The sequence below is a fragment of the Gambusia affinis genome, linkage group LG16, assembly GCF_019740435.1.
Source record: "Gambusia affinis linkage group LG16, SWU_Gaff_1.0, whole genome shotgun sequence".
NCBI lineage: Eukaryota > Metazoa > Chordata > Actinopteri > Cyprinodontiformes > Poeciliidae > Gambusia > Gambusia affinis.
The window spans coordinates 8,092,877-8,113,877 of record NC_057883.1 but is presented as its reverse complement, the minus strand read 5'-3'; the positions used below and the strand labels follow the sequence as shown (position 1 = coordinate 8,113,877).

Below are 21,001 nucleotides of genomic sequence, written 5' to 3'. Positions count from 1 at the left end.
GTATATTCTAATTTATCTAAAATGTCTGTAGACATAGCATAGTCATTAAAACTTTCAGCTGTGACTCCTTTGAAAATATTATCATCTCTCATTTTTCTTCTACTTTACAACTAGGCAATAATTGTAATGTAAATATCACATTAAATCCCACTGAAATAAAGGCAGGTTAGTGGTTTTAATGACCAAATGTGGAAAAGTTCAAGGGTATGGATGCTTCTTCAAAGCATTGCATAAAAAGCTGCGAAACTTTTGATTGCAACATACTTCCAATTTGATTTTGACTTTTGAAACTGAAACTTCTGGGAACATTTAATAAGAGAGAAAACCTACTGTCAGAGTACTGCTGCTGGAGCTGGGCCTGCTCTCTATCCAGCTCTCCTTTGGCCCTCCTCTGCTCTGCCTGAATCTCCTGCCGCAAACTCTCCACGTAGCGCTTCTGCTCCTCCACGCGCCGTCTGACTGCAAGCTCCTCAGTGGAATCCAGCTTCAGTTCTTTCACACTAGAAAACGGAAACAGGACTCACGGAATGAGGACATGTGAAATAATAAGGCACTGAAAAAATGTAAAAGCATTTCAACTTCATCCATGGATCACTCGATCAAAAGAGTAAATTATGATTTGTTGGTTGTGCAGATCCGACAAATCCAACAAGCAGTCGTCAGGTGTAACTAAGCAACGCCTGAGGCTGAACTGTAAACAGCAACTGGGGACAGTGTGATATGTTTGAAACCACACCAACAGCAGCATGAAGCATTGCTTGGATGTCGTTATAACTCTTAACTCCTGATAAATGTTTATAATCAGAGAGCTGAAAAGAGGTCTGACTGTACTCCACACACATACACTTACACATTCATGTAAGTGATGAATAATGTGAGATGCAATTGCTTTTGTTCCGAGTTTTTCTTTGGGATGGTACTTACTCATCGTCAGGAGTCAGGGAGCAAAAGTCAACATAGTTGGACGTTAAACCACCTTCGCTGACCTGAAAACAGCAAAATAAAAAGGTAGGTTTACTTTAAAACACATTTTAATCACCCAAAATGTAATATTTATGCAAATTATGGTGGATTAAATGTTCATTTAGGTGAGCAGATACCTACCCGCCTTCGCTCCCGAAGGACGGCTGCCTCTGCCGGGTGGTTGAAGCGGAATTTATGCGCTCCTCCCAAAGTAATCACGGTCCCTGGAGGTGCAGAGAGGTATTCTTTATGACATGCTGCGCTCAGCTCATCGCAAGCTCAGGACACAGATGTGTGCATTTGCTGCTGTTTTAGAGTGTTTGCGTGCTCCCTCCTCAACAGGTGTGATTTTAAATTATATGACATCTTGAGATTAACCGCAGTCAGAGTTGAAGATTTCCAACTTTGTTGATTTTTCCCCATTACGGACACAGACGTTATTATCAAACGGCTTTATTGATGACCACAACTGACCTTGAGCCAGTCTGCAGGGCTCGGTGACCTCTCTGTCGTTGAGCAGGCAGACGCAACCCGGCAGCGGTCGCAGCGTTACCACACCCCCGTGGTTTTCAATCTCGCAGCGGGAACTGCCCTGAGCGACTACAAACAGGATTCAGAGATGGCTTCATACATGCTGATATAGAAAGCTCTGTCAATGCCACGTTCAAGGACAACAAAAGTGACTAAAAGATTATTTAACTTTACATGAACCACTATTATTTAGCACTTACCTTTCACAAGAAGGAATTTACAACTTGAGAAAAAAATATAAAATACATGTATTTGTATTTTTACCTATATGTGGTTCTTCACGCTGCTTTTGAGGTCCAATGCGGGTGATTCCTTCCTATAATAAAGTAAACAAAAGTGCAAAAGGAGCAGTTGTAATAACAAAAACTACACAAATGAAGACAGTACTGAATAAAATAAAAGCATTTTTTTCCTGAATGAAACCATTTTTCCTCCAACAGTTTGTGTGTTTTGTTAAACAGGAGTAGCAGTTCAGATCATTTTTAAAATTACGCATATAACACTGCATCATTTTTAAACATTTTCAGCCATCTTCCCATCAACTATGATCAGCTTTCCTGTCCCCGCAGCATGATGCTCCCACCACTATGTAGGCATTAATCATTAAAAAAAATTTCACAAGATTTTTCACGGCAAAGGTAAATCTTAACAAAATATGGCATAAAACCCACAGAACTGGTATTTTAACTATTTTCTCTGCTGCTTGTTTTATGAGAAAAATAAATATAAATCCATACAAAAATGTAATTAAAGTTATTGTATGCAGAGAGTGATAAGAATCATCCTTTTTTTTATCACTAGGGTACTGAAGAAGTCTAAAAATGGATATGTGTTTTTTAAGAATATTGTTTTGTTTGTCGGGTTATGCTTGTTCTGACATGAGGTCACAGCTATACAGTTGCTTAAAAAGACTGAAAAGAAGTTGGAAATAGTATATTTTTAGTGTTTCTATAATAAATACCACAAAATGTTGTGATTAAATTTTTGTTTTATATTATTTTATGACACGTTTTTCTGAAAGCACAGCATTTTACATGTAAGCTATACTTGCCAGATCTCAATCGGTTTGATAACCTAACTTAACTTTGAAGTTAATTAAATTCCACATAATCAATTTTATAACTAGGTAACTTCTACAGTTGTGCTGGATTTTATTTTGAGATATTAGGCGTATTAGAAAGGTATCGGGTGTATATACGAACAAATTTTCTGACTTTCATTTGCGAAACAAATCAAAAATCATGCATAATTTTCCTTCCATTTCACTCTTATGCACAACTTTGTCCCAATGAAATACATTCAAGGTTCACTGTGCTGGACTGGATTTTAAGTGCAGTTTGACTCAAAATGTGAATGTTTTGGCATAAAGTTGTACCAACACTTTCAAAAGAAAAGGAAAAAGACAAAGCCCTGAAGGAAAAGGGGAAAGGTGTAGGGAGGGGGCGTTACAATAACTCACTCCAACAGTGAACAGTGACATACAAAAATAACTGCATTCTATTCTAATCTTTAAAACTAACCTGACAAGTAAAAAACAAAAAAAAAAACATTGTTTACTCTTTTGTGTTATTGAAAGAGTATCATGATTTTCTTATATCTTATCAGGACCACGTAAGTCCCAAGTGGACTCATCATATCACATGCGTGAAACTGTAATTGTCAAGCCTGAGGATGTGCCTGTCAATGTCAGAATTGGGACAGTTTAGGCTCCTCCGAGTTCCCGTCATAGAGCTAACAGCGTATGATCCGATCACGCTTTGTGAACAGCAGCAGAGAGACACTGACACACATTGAAGAGGGGGGAGGACTGACAGGATAGAGGGAAGGTAACAAAACGCACCTTTAGTCAAGAGGTTTTTTTTAGCAGAGACAAATATCAGTGTGAAGAGGAGAAGAGGAATCTAGATAGAAAGAAGGAAAAGGTTGGAGTCAGGGATGCTGACAAAGATGCTGAAAAAAGTAGAGCAAGTCTGAAGGAAGTGCTTGATTTAAGCATCCTGCCATTTCTTCTTAACTGTATTTTTCTAACAATGTGTGATAGATATACATCTCTAGGGTTTAAAAAATGTGAGACAGAAAGATAAAAGATTGTCAGAAACATAAACAAGACCATAAACACTTTTTTACCACAGTATAAACTACTGCCAAAACTAATCTAAAAACAAATCTGATTTCACAAAATAAAAAACTGACTGTTCTCAAATGATTTACACAAGAATGCTGCAGATTTAATCTCTTTTTTTTTTTTCTTTTTTTTTTAAGGATTCTCATACCTTGAGGTGATAAAACACAATCCCAGTACTGAGGACATCTCTATCCAAAGAAACCAGGTGTGGCTGAAGGGAGTTGATGAGGAAACCGGCCCGGTCTCTGTTGATGTCCACACTGTACCGCTCCAGCAGCTCCTTCTTGTCTCTCCAGCTCTCCGACCAGTCCTTTGTTAGCTGCTCCACCTGCATGGAGGAATAAATTAACTGTTAGAGGGACTCAAGGAGCAGCATAAAAATGCGATTTGAGAAAGAAGTGGATGCTTGGGATCTTGTTTCTTTCTCCGGTACCTTTAGCTCATTTTGTAGCACCATTTCCGAAAGGTTTCCATCTCTCTCGTCACTCAGCGACGGGCTGGGATTACGTTGCTGACCATTTGTAGAGCAGAAAATAATCAGTCAACATATTGCACAATGAAAAAAAAATGAAGCACGCATCATGATGCACTGCAGTGTCTGAAATGCTTGAACAGTAAAACGTTACCATACCAACTCAAAGCTGAGCAGCATGCTCTTCAACCTGTCGATCTCCTCTCTCAGCTCCCGGATGAGCCGCACATTTGCGTCCTGCACAAGGAATTATAGCATAACCAAAACCTGATCAAAGATTCCAATCTAACATTAAATGCATTCAACATTATCAGTACAATTTTGGCTTAATTTTTGCTCTAGATATGCTGGTCTTTTTTATTTATTTATTTATTTTTAGCAAATACATTTTTCTGAGTCTGTGTGCTCCAACAAATGATTGATAGATTACTAAATCAGTTCTTGATTACTTCAATAATCAATCACTCACAATTAATTGTTTGAGCCCTAATACATGTCTAAAATGAATGAAACATTTCTGAAAATAAAAACTAAAGAAATGTAAAATAGGGCGTTATTGAGCAAAAATGGTTAAAAAATTTTTTTGAAAATAAAATAATTCAAAGTTATTCTTAAACTCAATAAAACCTAAGACGTTAAACAGAAATAAAACATGTGGATCAAAATCCAAGACAAATGCCTCATTATATTATTTCAACTTACTTTTAAGAACCTGAAGAGCCACTCACCTCATTAACACGAGGCTTATTGACAATGTTCCTGGCATGCGCAGCATAGCGCAGGGTGCTCAGGGTCTCGTTGTAGCTGTTAGCAGAGGGCGACACCGCTGCAACACAATGACACGCACAAAAACACCAGCATAAAAACGTCTGATATGAATTAAGAACAATATTTCTATCAACGCAACACAAACGGCAGTGCTTCCGATTAACAGATTACATATGCCAATTGCTTCGACACATGCATGTAGCAACAATTGTTTGGCTCCAATCTGAAAAGCAACACTTACTTGCGATCATAATTGTCTTCGAGTTGCCACCCAGACTGTCTTTTAGTAGCCAAGTCAGGACTGAGTCTCTGTAGGGAATGAAGCAGAGCCTTCTTCCACCTCCAGCTCCTCCAGACAGCGAGCTGCTGTGACTGCCCAACGTGCTGCTGTCACCCTCAGAGGCCACGCTGTTGATGCTCTGACAGCTGCTCGACATCTGGGAGTTCTGGGCTGCGGCAGTCGAGGTAAAGAGGTGGAAGGGCGTGAAAAGAGTGTAAAAAAAACCTCCAAAAAACACAGGAACGGTGTAAAACATGAGGTCTGCTTGATCCAAATAAAAACACATACTGTAGTATGTGTTTTCCAAAAGTACTCAGAAACAAAAAACTTCAATGGCTCTATTGAGGTTTTTTTGTTTGTACCAACATGAGGTATAACCATGAGGTAGAAGGAAATGGTAAAAGATTTAACATCCTCTGATACGGATTCATAAAAACAATTACAACAAATGGGGAAGGAAAGAGTACAAAGTGACTCAGCTTTTCATGTTTAATACATGTTAAAAACAACATGCAATGATTCCTTTTGCGTTTTTTATGCTGATCTATTACATAAAATCCCAATAAAATACGTTGAAGTTTGAGGTTAAAATGTTACAAGAAAGTAAAGTGCGCTATGTATTCTGATCTATAAGAACGTCTGACTTTATTTACCCAGAGCAGAAATGACAATGCCCAAAGTGACCAGTGACTTGTTGATGTTGGAGCCCTCTGTCAGTCTGTCCCGGCAGTACTGGGGGTCTGCTCTCTCACTGTGAGACACAATAGAAGCATTAATAGAGATTAATGCCATCCTTCATTGAATAAATATCTGAGGGTAGCAGTTAATATCCACCAGGGGGCACTTTTAGGAACAATTTCACAAGAGGAGAAAAAAAAAACATCCAAACACTTTCACCTTCCAGCCAGGTCCACCAGGTTAATCTTGCTGACCGTTTCAGAAGGCAGGTTATTTTCTAGTGTTGCCTGTGGAGGGAGAGACGGTCAAATCTATCTGTGAGCACTAAGTTGGCAAAACTCTACAATGATCACTGCATGTATGTTGCATTTATTAACTAAGAAAACTTTATAGAAGTTGTGAAATGTAACCACCTGTGTGTACTGAATAGTAAAGATGGCATGGGATCTGCTGCTGGTGTCGTGGTTGTGGGTTGCTGCCGTCATGCGGTTAGCGATGCCTTCCTCCAGAAGGTCTATGGCCTGTTTGCAGTCAGTGACCATGTGCTGTGAAAGATCTGATTTTAACGTGACAGAAAAAAAACATTGCAGATTTACTAGTTAGTAATGTTTTCTACAGTGGAAAGTAATCCAACTGAACGTTTCACTGAGAAACTGCCTGAGAAAGCCCCACTAACAACAAGGTAATTCTTTCTTAATCATTTTTTCTTTTACATGAGTTTAAATTTCTCTACTCATAAAAATGCTTGTCTGTTAGGATTCAAATTAATAATCTATGATACAGAATCAAAACTACAAAATCAACATAAAAACAAAAAGACTGATGGTAAAATTTAGACCATCAATTTGAGATTTAGGCAAATCTCAAATTTGGGTAAAAAAAATTGCTAAATTGAAGTGTGTGTCTTCATGGGTAATGAAGGGGTTTGCTTAGAAGCAGAAGGAAATGACATCACTTCCTGTGGACAACTGGGATTTCTCCTGATGCAAACAATGAGTGGATGCGGGGACTTAAACACAAGCAGTTGCACGGTTTGGAAAATAAACAGATGCAGAACCAGAGGAAGTACAAACTATGTAGAACTGATGTAACATTTTAGGAATTATGCCTCTGAAATTTGTCTTTAATATTTCACAGAAACCAAATTCTTCCCTATGATTACAGTTTTATAGTTCAAATTTACAGGCAAAAGCCTTTCTCAAAATACTCATCCATTTTTCTCTCAAAATCACTTTAGTTCTATCAAGATATTTAGCAGCTGAAATACAGGCCTCTACATAAATTATAAACGACTATATGGTACCTTGAGTTTTTACCATAGGGGTATGCACCGAGTAAGAATATTTGAGTCCAAGAATAAATAAAACATCCCTCGGTTTTGGAGCAGTGAGGGGTGAAGAAGTCAAGCATCTCTACATAAATCCATCTCTGGCTAAAATAGCAAAGGCTCTTAAAACCAAGCTTAGCCTTAGGAACCACACAGTATGCCCTTGCTGTGAAACATTTAATATATAAAAGAGAAAAAAAAAAACCTTCAACATATGGCCCCTTCTCAGGATGTTCCCTGACTCTAAGGGACGTCCTCTTCTTCTGCTCTCCTCTCAGTAGATCTCTTACACGCTCATTGTAGATCTCCAAAAAGCTTCAGAATAGAAGGTAAACATCAGATTCCAAACATCGTCAGAGATGGATAATTTGATCATGTGCATTTGATCTATGCTACAGCGGAGCTACTTCAGCTTCAGTTTTTCTAACACAGCACACTGACGTGATGTTTTTCAAGTCCATTGCTTAGGAATTGCATGACAGCCCCATCTGATTTAATCCAAAAACAAGATTTGAACCATTTCATACTTTATCAAGTGTTCTCTGATGTATTTACAAGACATTATGTGTGGGTCTTTTATTCATGATTTCCAGTCTGCATGTAAGATTCCTCTCCTGTTGCTTGAGTTTTTGTCAGCAAGTTTCATTTCAAAGAACAAAGTATCCCGCTGACCCACCTGATTTCCACTCTGCTTGAGTTTTGTCCATCAGAGAACGAGTCTTCAGGACAAAACAAACCCTGTAAAGGAGATAAGAGCTGAAAACGACCTAACACCAATAACCACCGCAAATTCAAAAGGAAAATTAACCACTTTCTTTATATTGCTACCTGCAAAAACGATATCTCCTACCTGACAAATGCGAGGTGTCAATCCAATGGACTCCTGTAAGACAAAGAGAAGGAACTTTAGCGCTTTTGCAAACTGATTGATGGATGCGTGGAATGATGAATGAACACAGTCAGATGGATGGATGGATAGACAAACAAATTAGTCATTTTCTCCATAGAAGAAAATGTTTTATGGAGTTTCTCTCCTCGTAATATTAAAGCACAACAACTATTCTGATCAGAATGCAAAGTTTATAGCATAGTCCTCACCGGTGTGCCCATCATGGTGTACGTCTTTCCTGATCCCGTTTGACCGTAAGCAAACAAGCACACATTGTAGCCCTCAGATGCTCCGGCCAGCACCGACACACCCAGATCCTGGAAGACCTGAGGAGATTGGGAAGCACTACTTTAATCACAAACACATAAACAACTAGAGCACTGTACAGACAGGGGGTTAGATGATTCAGCAGAGTGTTGAATGGTAACGAAAACAGTGTAGGAAAAAATACGATTGCTGGAAGCATTCATGAAAGTTTCTCTTAGTAAAAAAAAAAATAAAAAAATAAAAATGCTTGAGGTCTTGTGTTGAAGAGTTTACAGTGTTACTGCGAATGCCCTTGGTTTGAAACGCATTGTGTTTTTACAAGAGCGTTGCTCCTTCACCAAGGTTTTTTGATCACAATGCAGTGGCATCAGGCCAGTCATGGGGAGGTACTGTTGCTTCCTGATGAAGTGTTTGTGCAAGGAGCAAGGAGGTCAGCTAATGCCCTGAGTAAACAACTTTGCAGAATGTGTATTTGAAGAAAACGTGATGGCCAAATAGCTGAAAAATGCTTGGGTCAGGAAAATAAACAAGCTCACAAAGCATAGGTCTGAGACTGGGGATCCCAGAAAAAGGCCCAGTAAAAACAATCAGCTGAGGCCTTTTGTTTTCCTTTCTTCTTCTCTGAGCTTCAGAGGCAAAACCGAACCATCGCCACTTCAGACTGACACATATATCAACCATATTTCTTGAAAACCATGGTTAAATCTGCAAAAAGCGATCACCCAGAGGTCCATCCTAACAGAAATTCTCACATACGAATCAAAAAAAAAAACACAATCGAAAATCATTTCCCATGTCCAGTAGATGAACGCTGCGGACCATCTGGGTCTCCCTTTCTTGTGGTTGTTTGTGCAGATACATGTGAAGTATTTGGCAGTTACAATTAAAAACAAAAACAATGTTTGAAAAATTAGAAATATAACCATTTTCCAAAGGAAAGTGATCCCAATTGGAAACACAAACCAAAGGCAATGCATGCCTAAGGGAGTGGCAACCTGATCTACACACAGAGTGTTCTACCTCTGAACCGTAACACACCCTGGGATCAGTGAGAGGTCCCCTTTCCTGGCCCCAGGCTAAAGACTGGAACCTGGACAAGGAGAAATGGGTGCACACGTGGGGGAAAGTAGGAAAGCTCTCAAAGCTCCAACAAGCTCATAAATTTAAACACAGGTATATTTGGAATAAGAAGTGCTTTGTAATGTGAATATCATCCAATCTCAGGAGAAGTGAGAAGCTTAAGTAGGATCTGCCTGAGGGATGTTGTAAAACCACCAAGAAAGTCAAAATGCCCTTTTCTTGAAAACATTAGTTTAATTGTTTTAAATTAGTTTTAAACTACTCATTAGCCTGTTATTAAATGAAATGAGTTAAAAGCAACATTCAGGCTTTTCGTGGCCGATACCGATTTTGTTGCTAGCTCTGATTTTGATTAATTCCATTTTTTTTCACCAAGGGACTAGAACACAAAAACAAGGAAAATGTGCTTTGGGTTGTTTGATGCAGGTAGTAGTTTTAAAGCCAACAGATAATAAAGGAGCTACAACATCACCCAGCATTTAGCTGATTGTTCCCAAACCAAAATAAAGAAAAAGCATCAAAGCACATGCTGTTTGTTGATGCATTTTATCTATCTTTTATCCTTGATCTTGATTCATTCCCTGAAACCTGTTGACGATTTAGATTCTGGCTTTTTTATGGGAACAAATTATCTTTCGCAGAACAAACACAAGCAAAAATAATTTATCTGCCTGGACACCTTGACTACAGCACAGACTATAACAAAGGTAAAAACTCAGTATCAATCTGCTGTTTTCTACACTTTTAAATTTCTATGTATATATGCCCATTTTTTAAGTGGTAATTGTCTGTCATGGTACAGGAATGCGATCAGGAACTGAAAGAGCTCAATTCCATCCAGTAATAAATTACTGCCAAAAGTAAAACGACATAACTATGTTATTAATTTCTTGCAAAACCTAAAATCATATTTGATTTAGAGTAAGCAAATCTGCTGATTTTTTTGAGATGACGGTGATTTGTCAGAACCCAAACACAAATGGGTAGAGGATTTTCATCCATCTCTAACTTGTAAAAAGAGCAGCACACTTGCAGGGCTTCTGATGGACACTTTGAGAACAGATTATTAAGCCATATTTGTGTTGTTTTGGTTACTGTTGGATAGCCGATGGAAAATAATCCACGGACCGCAGGAGATATCCATCTTTAACGCCAGCTCAACCCGAAGGTCAATCTTCGACAAAATGAAATAAATAAGCTTATCGTCCACGCTTCGAAACAAAATGACAGACAAAAACATTTAGCTAAACTGCTAACCAGTTATTTTTAAGAACAATGCTCACCATAGACCAAATCAAATCGCTTTGAAGTCGCTATCAAAATGCAACTTACTCAACGTAATCAGTCCTGAAGCAGTATGAATGAGGTGGGCAGGCTGAAAATGTTGGAATTTATTAGTTTTGACACATTTACTAAACAGGGGAATTTTATGTGTATGACGTGCCAATCAGTGATTAGTCCCAACTGAAGGAAAAGCTGTGGGCGATTGATCAATGCATCTTTATTAAAACCCGTTTCCCACAGTATAACAGGAACTTCAATTTTTCTATACGCATGAGTAAAAATTTTGATTTTATAATGTAAAAACAACATACCTTATGGAAAACATCTAAATCTAGTCACATAAAAGTGTGATGTCAAAGCATATCAAATAACTGTGAATCAATAATGGAAATCGTGACAAGAAACGTCAATGCTTTTTACCTCCCTCTTGACTGAATAGAAATTTTAAGCACTTTCCTGTGTAGTCTTCATTCTGCATTTTAAAACAGACTCAGACTCTCTCCTCACTCAAACACAGAATAAATACAGCTCTTGTTAAAGTTGACCCTTTACACTCACTCTATAGGCGCCACAACAATACTGAGGGTCCCCTTTGGCCCTTCACAAAGAGACGGACGTTTCCTTTAACTGTTCGCTCCTTTAGATCTGAAACAATCCTAACACAATTCCAATAGTTTTTCCCCATAATTAGCATTTCTGTTTTTGCTCTAAGTAAGAAAGCCACTGAATGACCCCAGAAAAAAACACGTTAACATAATCTCTGAATCCTGAAGGGAAATAATTCGGAGTCCACGAGTGTGTCTAGACAAGTAAAGTCAGGCAACATTAAAAACAATACTATTGTTTATCATTGCTGTCACAACAAATTACAATCAAATTGTAATTTGTGCTGGAGTACTTTGTCTAACTTGGACACAATGGCCTTCTGTCACAACCTACTTTCAAAGTTTGAAATACCCCTGCAACACTGGGGGATATTTTTGGACTAACAAAGCAGGTGAGGTAAGAAGCAAGTTGCATTCTGGGTACTGAAATGTGCTCCAGACTCAAAACGAAGCCGGGGAAAGAGCCTGGAGATAAAGTTATTAGGCCGGAGCCACGGAAAGAGAGCTGGCCAGTCGGGAGTTCCGAAAACAACACACAGGACAGACTAAACACATTCATGCTCAGCAAGGCTGTTCTCATCATCGGACCACTGCACACCAGCGCCTTTCTTTGCATGTGTGAATGTTCACCCAGTTAAGAGCTTAAGCGGAAAAAACCTGCAAGACAAAAACAAAAGCCTCAAACTTTTGCTTCCTTTTCTGAGTAAAAAAAATTATAGTCTTGGAATGAATGAAAAAAACAGGAGACCACAGATTTCCTTATAATGTAGGAAATGCATGTATGAGTGGTTAGAACAGAATGTAGGGACGAAACATGGCTCTATGGTAAAAGCCCAAAAGAGAAAGCCTTCAGCTAACCTAACTGCTAGGATAGCATTAGTCAAAGAAACAGCAAGAAGTTGACAACTCCAAACAAGACGAACAAGAGACACTGTGCAAAAGCGAGAATTTGCTTTTGCACAGTGTGCACAAATCTTCCCTTTATGGAATTGGAGACCAGTCCTGAAGAAAAAGAGATCTATAGCGCAGGGCTTTTTGGGTAAATACAGCCAAAACAAACGCTAGTGTAGTCTAGCGCTAGAAATGCCTTGTGGTCTTCAGCCAAAGACAGAAAAGAAATACCGCTAAAATTTAATGGCACTCCATCTTTGTTCATATTATGTGAAGACAGAAGTCGCTCGGTGTCTTCTTCAGAGGACACCATTGGTTCTTGGTGCAGCGTCACCACAGGCAAGAAGGGGGAACAGGTTTTTCAAATGGTTTGGATTGTTTGACACAGTGTAGTGTGAAAGCGAACCGCACCAGCTGAGATGTAACAAATGTTGCAATTCTAGTCCCCAACAAACCAAGTCTACCGGACTATCAGTTGTGAAAGCACCTTTCATGTGGCTCCACTGGTCGGTCTGACAAGTTCAGTCCATTTACCATGAAGGGCATACAGCAAATGTAAAAGATGATCAGATGAGACCAAAAAGACCAGTGATCTCAAGAACAAACGGACGAAGCCTCCGTTTCACAACACAGCAGTAAATAAATAAATAAATAAATCCCTGCCAGCCTTAAATTGTAAAGAGAATGCCAGCTTGATTATAATCAAAATTAGGCATTAGATTCCAAAAGTTTGCAAATGTCCAACTGAGCTGGATCGGCGTTTTCTGAGAAAAGCAACGGTTCTAAAAGCCAGACTGGCATTTATCCCAGAGATGAAGGCTATAACGAGCACAGTGTTCAGCTTTAGTTTTAAACCATGGGAACAACAAAATTGAGCTCAGCTGCTGACCAATCAGCATTAAGAAAGAGTGCTTAAGAGCAATTAAGTGTTTGATAAATGTTGGAAAGGAGTGGAAATCTCAGCATACACACACAAGAAGATGGTTATTAGAGGTAAAGTAATAGTGCAATGCTTTTTTAAAGAGGCAGCTCCTGTAATCACTGGCTATACTAAATGCCAACTTCTGGTCTCTTTTTACGAGGCCTGTTTTACACTAAACTCTGGATGGAAAAGTATTTAGCTGGTGTGTGTGTTTAAGATGTTGTCGGGGGTGATGGCGAAAGGCCAGTGAGTCGAAATGTTCTATCATAATTAAAACCTGAAATATTCAGAGGTTAAGTCAGGGTTGGAGGAGAAGTGACAAAAACCTGGCTCCATAACTACCAGGATTAATCTTCTCTCGATACATTTTAGTAGGAGAGCACAAATGCAAAAACAAGAGACTGGATGTAAAATCCGGCATAACACACTGTATAAGTCAAATTAAATACTATTAAAAATTTTGCTGTCTGAGTCCAAGAGTGGACAGCTGCAGCAGAGGCGAGGGTCTCTCGGTTCTTATCCCACGCTATCCAACTGGGTTACACAAACACAACAGCTGGGCCCAGAGCAAAACTAAATGCCTTTGTACAGAAAAAAAAAAATGTCACAGGAGATCCGTATCCTTCCTGTGAGGAATCTGAGTTCTAGAATTAGAGAGGAGTGGGGGGGAGGAAAAATCCAGGCTAAAAACCTGAAGACAATGAGGACAGGAGAGACGAAAATCGCATACAGCCGGAGGAGACAGGCAGGAAGCTGTTTGGCCAGAGTTCAACAATGCTATCGTTTGTCACACTTGGACAGAATTTGTAGGTCAAATTAGCATGGAAGAGCAGCGGGGCTGTGGGAGAGGGAGCAGGGAGAGACATGTGCTGGCCAAATGGAGAGGCATCTCATCATGGGAAGGTCTGTTTCCAAATCAACACACGAACAAACAGGAATAGTCAAGAAGTGAAAGGAAATAAAGAATCAAGGTATTCCTCTTTACAGAAAAGACTTCAAAAATATAGTGAGATTAAAGACAAACAGAAGTATATCTGGAGACAGTTAAGGAGATCTGTTACTCCCTCCCCTACTTCCTGTTGAAAGGGCCAAAGTGAAGCACTGTAAAGTTGAGTTACGAATCACTCTTTATGCAAGCTGGCAATGACTTCTCCAGGTTTTAGACTGATGAGAGCCTGGGGGGATCTCCATAGGGTACAGCTCTATGACAGGTTTCCCCAGTGTGGAATAAATTGGGGAAATACTGGCATTCCTTATAGAATCTGGGCTGGATTATTAAACTCCGAGGATTGCTCTAAATCATATAAGGGAAGAAAACTATGGAAAGAATTCCAGAGCTTAAGTCAGGGTTGATTATTATTATTATTATAATGAATAATAATTCATATTTGGAAATGTATATTCACGCTTTTTGGATGTAGTCCCACTTTGTGGCATTACAACAAAGTAATGCCACAAAGTTTCAAAGTGGTTTAGAGAGTTAATGTAAATTAACAGCTTAAAGTTGTACATGATTAAGATGTGAATGGATAAGAATAGTTTTACATTTTTTAACAAATACAAATCTGATGATGTGTGTGTGTGTGTGTGCGTGTGTGGCCTTCTGGTTTTAGTTTACTCTGCATCAACAGAATCAGAACCAATCACGGGGAAGCAGCATTCAGGTTTTATGCTCCTCTAACAAAGTTCCAGAAAACGGCAAAACAGCTAAGTTCCTTTAAATAAGGGCTAAAACCCACCTATTTAGAAGCTCGTAGTAAAAAGTGAAATATTGATCAACATATCTGATGTATATCTGCTTGATGATTTTGATGATGGCATTCGACAAAATGTAACGCTTATTGCTTGTTTCATAATTTGTGACTGATGTTTCTATGATGCTATGCAAATAAACTTGACTTGAATTGGAAGAAACTGCCAACAAACAGCATGCGGCATCGTCTGTGCGCAGTGACATACAAACTAGAGAACATTGCAAAGGTTTGTGGCCGAAGATAAACAACATTGCCGAAAGATTTTTTTTTTATACCTACCTTTACACACATATGAACTTCAGTGGCATCCTGTTCTTTTGCTCCTCTTCTGAGAAGGCTTTCCAGAAAGTTTAGGAGTATGTTTATGGAAATCTTGGCGCCTTCTTCCAGAAGCACATTTTTGACACTGTGCAGACCTGTCAAGTTCTAACATATTACACCTTTCCATGCTCATCATGCCTTAATGACCTAGCAGCGGTGCAAAGTCATATTAGTAAAGGAAGAATCCATCGGCAGACTGTTTCTACATGAGATAAATGGGGGCATTAAATTATGCAATGCTGAAGTAGTATGAGTTCTTTTCAGTGGGAAAAATGGTTGAGTCCAACCAGCCACGTTATTGGTTGAGGCCAGCCAATAACGTGTTAAGATTGGTACAGAAAAATCTGGTAGCAGGTGCTCATTTTCTAAATTCAAATGAAAAGATTTTGTTTAGCAAAAAAATTTTGCCTCTATGGATGTAGAAAATAACACTTAAAATACATATTTTATTATTACCTAGACTTATGTTAGTAGTATCAGTTAAATTTTTTTCAGTTTCAAGAACCAACTGTTTTTGTTGATGTTTCCTTTTTTTTTTAAAGTGCAACAAACTAAGGTGTTGCCAATTCACAAAAAGATGATCCCTAACTACATCTTGCACAAGGCTACCGAAAGCTACAATCAGCCCTCTCAGTAGCTATTGACTGTGCAGAAAGCTGGTGACTTCTGAGGACTATACAGCGTTCACTGGCCCTTTTCTTTGACGTAGGTGGTCTGCCACTATATGTCTGAGTTTCTGAACGTTAAAATTGCTCCCACTTTGTTACACAAACAGTCGGTGGAATATTTAGCATCTAGAAAATTTGACAACTGAACTTACTACGCAGGTGGGATCCGATCACAGTACCATGTTAAAATTCACTGAGCTCCTGAGAGCGCTGCATTCTTTCAAAGGTGTTTGTAGAAGAAGCTTGCATGCATAGGTGCTAGATTTTATGAACGAAAGGGTTGAAACTTTGGTTATTTGGTGTGTCTTCTGGCGGGAAATGTCCTTGAACTGTCACCAGGATGTGAGTTCCTCTCAAGAACTCCTTATTCCTCATTTTAAACCTCAGTCATTGCTAATACAAAATGTTGTGGGGCGTGGCTTGTGCGTTGTTGATAGCTTGCGGTTTATTTACGGCCATTCTTAAACATTCTTACAAAAAACAATATATATATACAAAATATATATAATATTTTGTATATATACAAATAATAATATATAAATATAATGTATACAAAAAAAAACCATTCTTTTGGCTTTCGCTCCAGCTGTGAGTTGAGGCGGACTGGATTCTCACACGCCCATGAAGGATTAATTCAGGACACAGGAAAACTATTCTTCTCCACTCGGCTGCACCACTGACACACAGACCTAGAAACAGCGTGAGCAATTCAAATCTTGCTCTGTATCGACAGAGAGAAAAAGGAGAAGGAGGGGAAAAAAAATCCCAGCAAACTGACTTCATTCGGCAGTGACGAAAAAGCGCTCCAAGCCAAGTCCTCAGCAATGATGTCTATACAGTGGGATTTAACTGTGAAAAATTACTTTGCGAGGCAGCTGTGACTTTGGCAAATGAGAGCGGGAGGGTGGGCTGCGCAGGCAACGGGGACCCCCGCCGGTCCATTTCCTCTTCTTTCTTTCCTCGTCCGTTACTTATCGAATTCAAAATGTCTCTCACTTTCTGTCCTTTTTCCTCTTCTCTTGCAATTCCCTTCTCTCGTCTTGTTGTCGGGCACAATAAACACGCTCGGGGTCTCCATTGTGAAGTTGTGAAAAACTAAACAAAGCTAGCATTTAGTCAACAACCATAACTTGTGCTGCTTTTAAATTTACAGCTGGTTTCCATTATGGATTTTGACTCCCATCCAAGAGCAAACTTCCTTACCATCAACATTTCCCAAAAGGAAATCAATCAGAGACAAAATTGAAACATATTCACACCTGACATAGACAGCGTGATGTCAAGCATGCATGATCCTGCCCTCCATCTCAATGCTGAAGGGAAAAAAGCTGCTCCCTGATGATGGCAACCATTGGTTTTAGCTGTTAAAATTGTCAATATAAAAGAGCAGATTCTTGGGTCGTGCTGTGGTGACATAAGGGATAGCGCGACCCACATTTGGAGGCCTTGAGTCCTCGACGCGGCCGTCGCTGGTTCGATTCCTGGACCCGACCGACATTTGCCGCATGTCTTCCCCCGTCTCCTTCCCCCTTTCCTGTCAGCCTACTGTCATATAAGGGACACTAGAGCCCACAAACCGACCCCCTGGAGGGGAAAAAGAATAATACAAACAAAGAGCAGATTCTTAAATGTATGAGTGATATATTTAAAAAAGAGACGCAGTGCTTTGCTACCAACTGTCAATACTACGACAACTACATAACAAGGTCAGGAAAACAATAACAATAGCGAGGGGAAGGGAAGTAGGTCAGTCATTTGACTTTGACAACCGTAACATGCAGATGGAATGTGAAATTTGGTATGTTACAAAATTTTAAAAATAAAAGCAATTGACAGATAAATCAGCAGAGCGAGTGTTTAAATTAGCTAATCAACCACCGCTGTGGTAGATTAGCTAATAGCAGGGGTAGCTACTCTACCACAGCGATCACTTATTAATATTTGTAAAATAAAGATCAAGACTAAAAACTGTAACAGACTAAATGTTCTGTTCTTTGAGTGTCTGGGTGTTTTTTGGTGTTTAATCCTGATGCGTTAGTGGCGTTGCTGTCAGTTTCTAGGGCAACGAGTCTGTGGCTTTGCTTTGCTCTTCATTGCTTTTTCTGCATTATATTTTCCTTGGCTGTGGAGCACTGCAGTGAATTAATAATACCTACATCTCCAGGTTTCATTTAGTTAATGGAATTGTTCTACGGCGGCAGCACAGCTACTGATGGCTTGTAAAAGAATAGTCTTTTTGTCCTCCAGCATTGAGCACCTGTGCAATATTTCCGGACACAAACAATAACAGTTTTAATATTGTGCCAAGAAGTATTTTCACCTCTGAACTTGTTCATTTAGTCCCCCTGAGTCAATACTTTGGCAAACCACTTTTTGTTTACAGGCATTATCCTGCTGGAAGGCAGAGCTTCTTCCACAGATTCTAATCTTTTACAGCATCTGACAAGTTTTCCTTCAGGATTTGATTGTATATTTAGCTCAATTCAGTTTCCCATCAGCTCTGACCAGCTTCACAGTCTCTGCTAAACAAACACAACCTGCAAAATTATGCTCAAGGTGTTTTGCAATGCTAGCTTTTCCACCACACGAAGCATTTTGTACGTAGACTCAGTTGTGATCTTTCAAGAATTGCTTTGTTTTAGACAACTTAACCACAAGGACTAGACAACCTGGTGTCCAGAGTTGCGAGCTGATGATGTATGCAGCTCCTCCAGAGTTACCATGGCTGCTTCTCGGATTAATGTTCAGGTGGTTGCCATGTCAGCTGTGTCATACACTTTCCATTTTCAGATGGTTTTTATGATGTTCTCTAATAGAGAACTTCACACCACCAGCTGTGTTTTAATTCTGCATTTTTATTGCATTAAGTGTTTTTCTTTGTATCTTTGTCATTTCAAAGTCCAAGTCTGCCATGAGTCGGGTTCCTTCCTGTCAAATAGGAGTCTTTCCTTTCCACTATCACTACATAGTATGGAGAATTGTTGCCAAGTTAGTGACTTGATGCAATCATCTGTGTTTCCTTAGTTAACTTTTTACAACTTGGCATTTGTAGCAATGGTTGAATTGGAATGTAAGCAATTGAATCCGGATCTGTCCAAATGACTAGAATGAATTGCCTACTTAAATGCAAATTGGATCTGTTTGTCTTGTAAAGTGCATTAACGCTGCATTTATTGTGAACCGGTGCTATATAAAAAGACATTACCTCAGATTATTGTGAGATTATTGTGTGTGTGTGTGTCGGTCTATCACATAAAGTCCCAATGAAATTATATTGAAGTTTATAACTGTAACACAAAGAAAATGCAAAGTAGTCAAGGGGGCACTGTTTGTCACTTTTCCACCATTCCTTTCTGATGGCACTGCAGATGAAAATCCCACATTGTAACAGGCGTAACCCATCGCCTGACAGTATTTACTGGATGGCGGACGAATGAGCTGGAGGGGCTATCTGGCCTGTTTTGAGATAGTCCAGGACTGGAAAAGCCAGATCTTAGAACCCGTTCCTCCTGTATCTCATTGCATCCCCTTGGTTCATATAAAGTTCCAGCCTCCAAAGGGAATATAATGTAAAACAGAAATGATTGCCATTCCTTCTCTGGAGTAGAAAATGTGTGGGAAACAACAGCAGTTGGCAAAAATACTATCGACTCATAAAGCTAAAAGAAGAAAATAAAATCTAAAAAAAAAAAAGTACAAAATTAAAAGAGGGGAATGAGATCAAAGGGTTCACAGAGCACTGTTGGAAATGTAGCTACAAAGATGAAATCTGCCAACTGAAGTGTTTTCTAAAAGCTATTTATCTGCTGAAATAATTAAGAGTGACTCAGAATGTTTCAGCATCCCCCCGATAAATCTTGCTTCTTGTTCTGCACAGTATTTCTCCTTTTTCCTGTTTTTAATCAAACGTCATGCGACGGAAAAATATGCAATTTTAAATATCAGCGGATTCTTAGCGGCGAATGTTGCCACGCTAGCACAGAAGGCCTTTTGTTAAACAGACAATTCTTAGTGCAGGAAAAGAGGTCAGATTTAAAATCCACCAGCTCTGTCCTCCACGAGTGCTCGGTCGCCCACCCAGGGTCATCAGAGGAATGCCTTCAGGCAAGCAGGCCACTGTGAGTGGACATTTTCTGCACAAGACAGAGGAAGATAAAGCCAGAACCAGAGAATGGAGGGGGGGGGAAGGAAAAAAAAAAAAAAGAAAAAAAAGGAAAACAAGAGCTGAGATGACTGTATCTGTCTGCTCAGTGGAGGCCATGTCTTTCTAAAGCCGTACAAAGGCAGCTGGGACATGAGGGGAGAGGGTGTGGCAGAAGAGTAAACTTAAAGAACAAAGAGGAGAAGAACGGAAGTAAACTCACTACACTGGTTTAAGATTTACTAACTAAAAGCTTGGATGAAAGAATATATAAAAAACTCTATTTAAATTCAGGAAAAGACATTTCCTGGAATACAATGAGCTTTATCTTTAACTCCGCCCCGTCTCAGGTTCCAGAAACACCCTCCAATCAAAGCCGCCCGAAGATATCTAATCGCCCCAATCACAACCAGGACATGAAAAGCCTGCTGACTCTAGACACGCAACTTCTGAGGCAAACAGACTTCTGGGCAACAGATGGAGCTGATATCATATCCCCGAGTGACCATCTGTGTGAAACTAGCACAGTGAAACTCGTATTTTTCTCCCCACAAGGATGGCGATTTTCTATGTGCCTCTTTTTACAAAGATGACACGTGAGACTGTGGACAAAGCTTAAATCAGCAGCAACATGACCTTCGACCACAACAGGACACAGAAAAAGACGCCAAAATATGAGAGCGCACGATGTGCGGCTGCAGTTAGCGATTATATTAGCAATAAATTAATTTATCATTCTGCCAATTAATTGATTAATCGGTAAAAAAAATAAAAAAATTGGCACATTCTGCAAAATTTTTTATTGAAGCCTTTTTTTGTACAATATTAGAAATTTATTTTACATAACTTAAACAAGATGAAGCTGAAACCATGACTCTTGAGGGTTTTGGGCTGACCGTATTCACAGACAAATGTGTTTCCTATCTTAAATGCAGAACGTAAATCTTTTTTTGTACATTTTTGGATTAATTACTGTTCCGAGCATGTTGTTCTTTCAGCAACCGACCGTTTTCTGAGTGGTAATTGTTCCAGTTA

At 39.3% G+C, this 21,001-nt stretch overlaps 1 protein-coding gene across 2 annotated transcripts in view; it reads right to left on the bottom strand.

The window, feature by feature from the left end:
- stard9 (StAR-related lipid transfer (START) domain containing 9) overlaps window positions 1-21,001 on the bottom strand; it is a 41,942-nt gene that overhangs the window by 14,777 nt on the left and 6,164 nt on the right. For both annotated transcript variants that reach the window (XM_044142181.1, XM_044142182.1), the window contains exons 4-20: window positions 8,243-8,359; window positions 7,995-8,027; window positions 7,821-7,882; window positions 7,350-7,459; window positions 6,231-6,373; window positions 6,037-6,104; window positions 5,793-5,890; window positions 5,101-5,310; window positions 4,820-4,917; window positions 4,251-4,328; window positions 4,053-4,130; window positions 3,768-3,947; window positions 1,759-1,810; window positions 1,438-1,563; window positions 1,105-1,187; window positions 925-986; window positions 331-500 (exon numbers count right to left, since the gene is read on the bottom strand). In XM_044142181.1, the coding sequence (XP_043998116.1) occupies window positions 331-500; window positions 925-986; window positions 1,105-1,187; window positions 1,438-1,563; window positions 1,759-1,810; window positions 3,768-3,947; window positions 4,053-4,130; window positions 4,251-4,328; window positions 4,820-4,917; window positions 5,101-5,310; window positions 5,793-5,890; window positions 6,037-6,104; window positions 6,231-6,373; window positions 7,350-7,459; window positions 7,821-7,882; window positions 7,995-8,027; window positions 8,243-8,359 (1,768 nt within the window). The remainder of the gene's footprint in view (window positions 1-330; window positions 501-924; window positions 987-1,104; window positions 1,188-1,437; window positions 1,564-1,758; window positions 1,811-3,767; window positions 3,948-4,052; window positions 4,131-4,250; window positions 4,329-4,819; window positions 4,918-5,100; window positions 5,311-5,792; window positions 5,891-6,036; window positions 6,105-6,230; window positions 6,374-7,349; window positions 7,460-7,820; window positions 7,883-7,994; window positions 8,028-8,242; window positions 8,360-21,001) is intronic.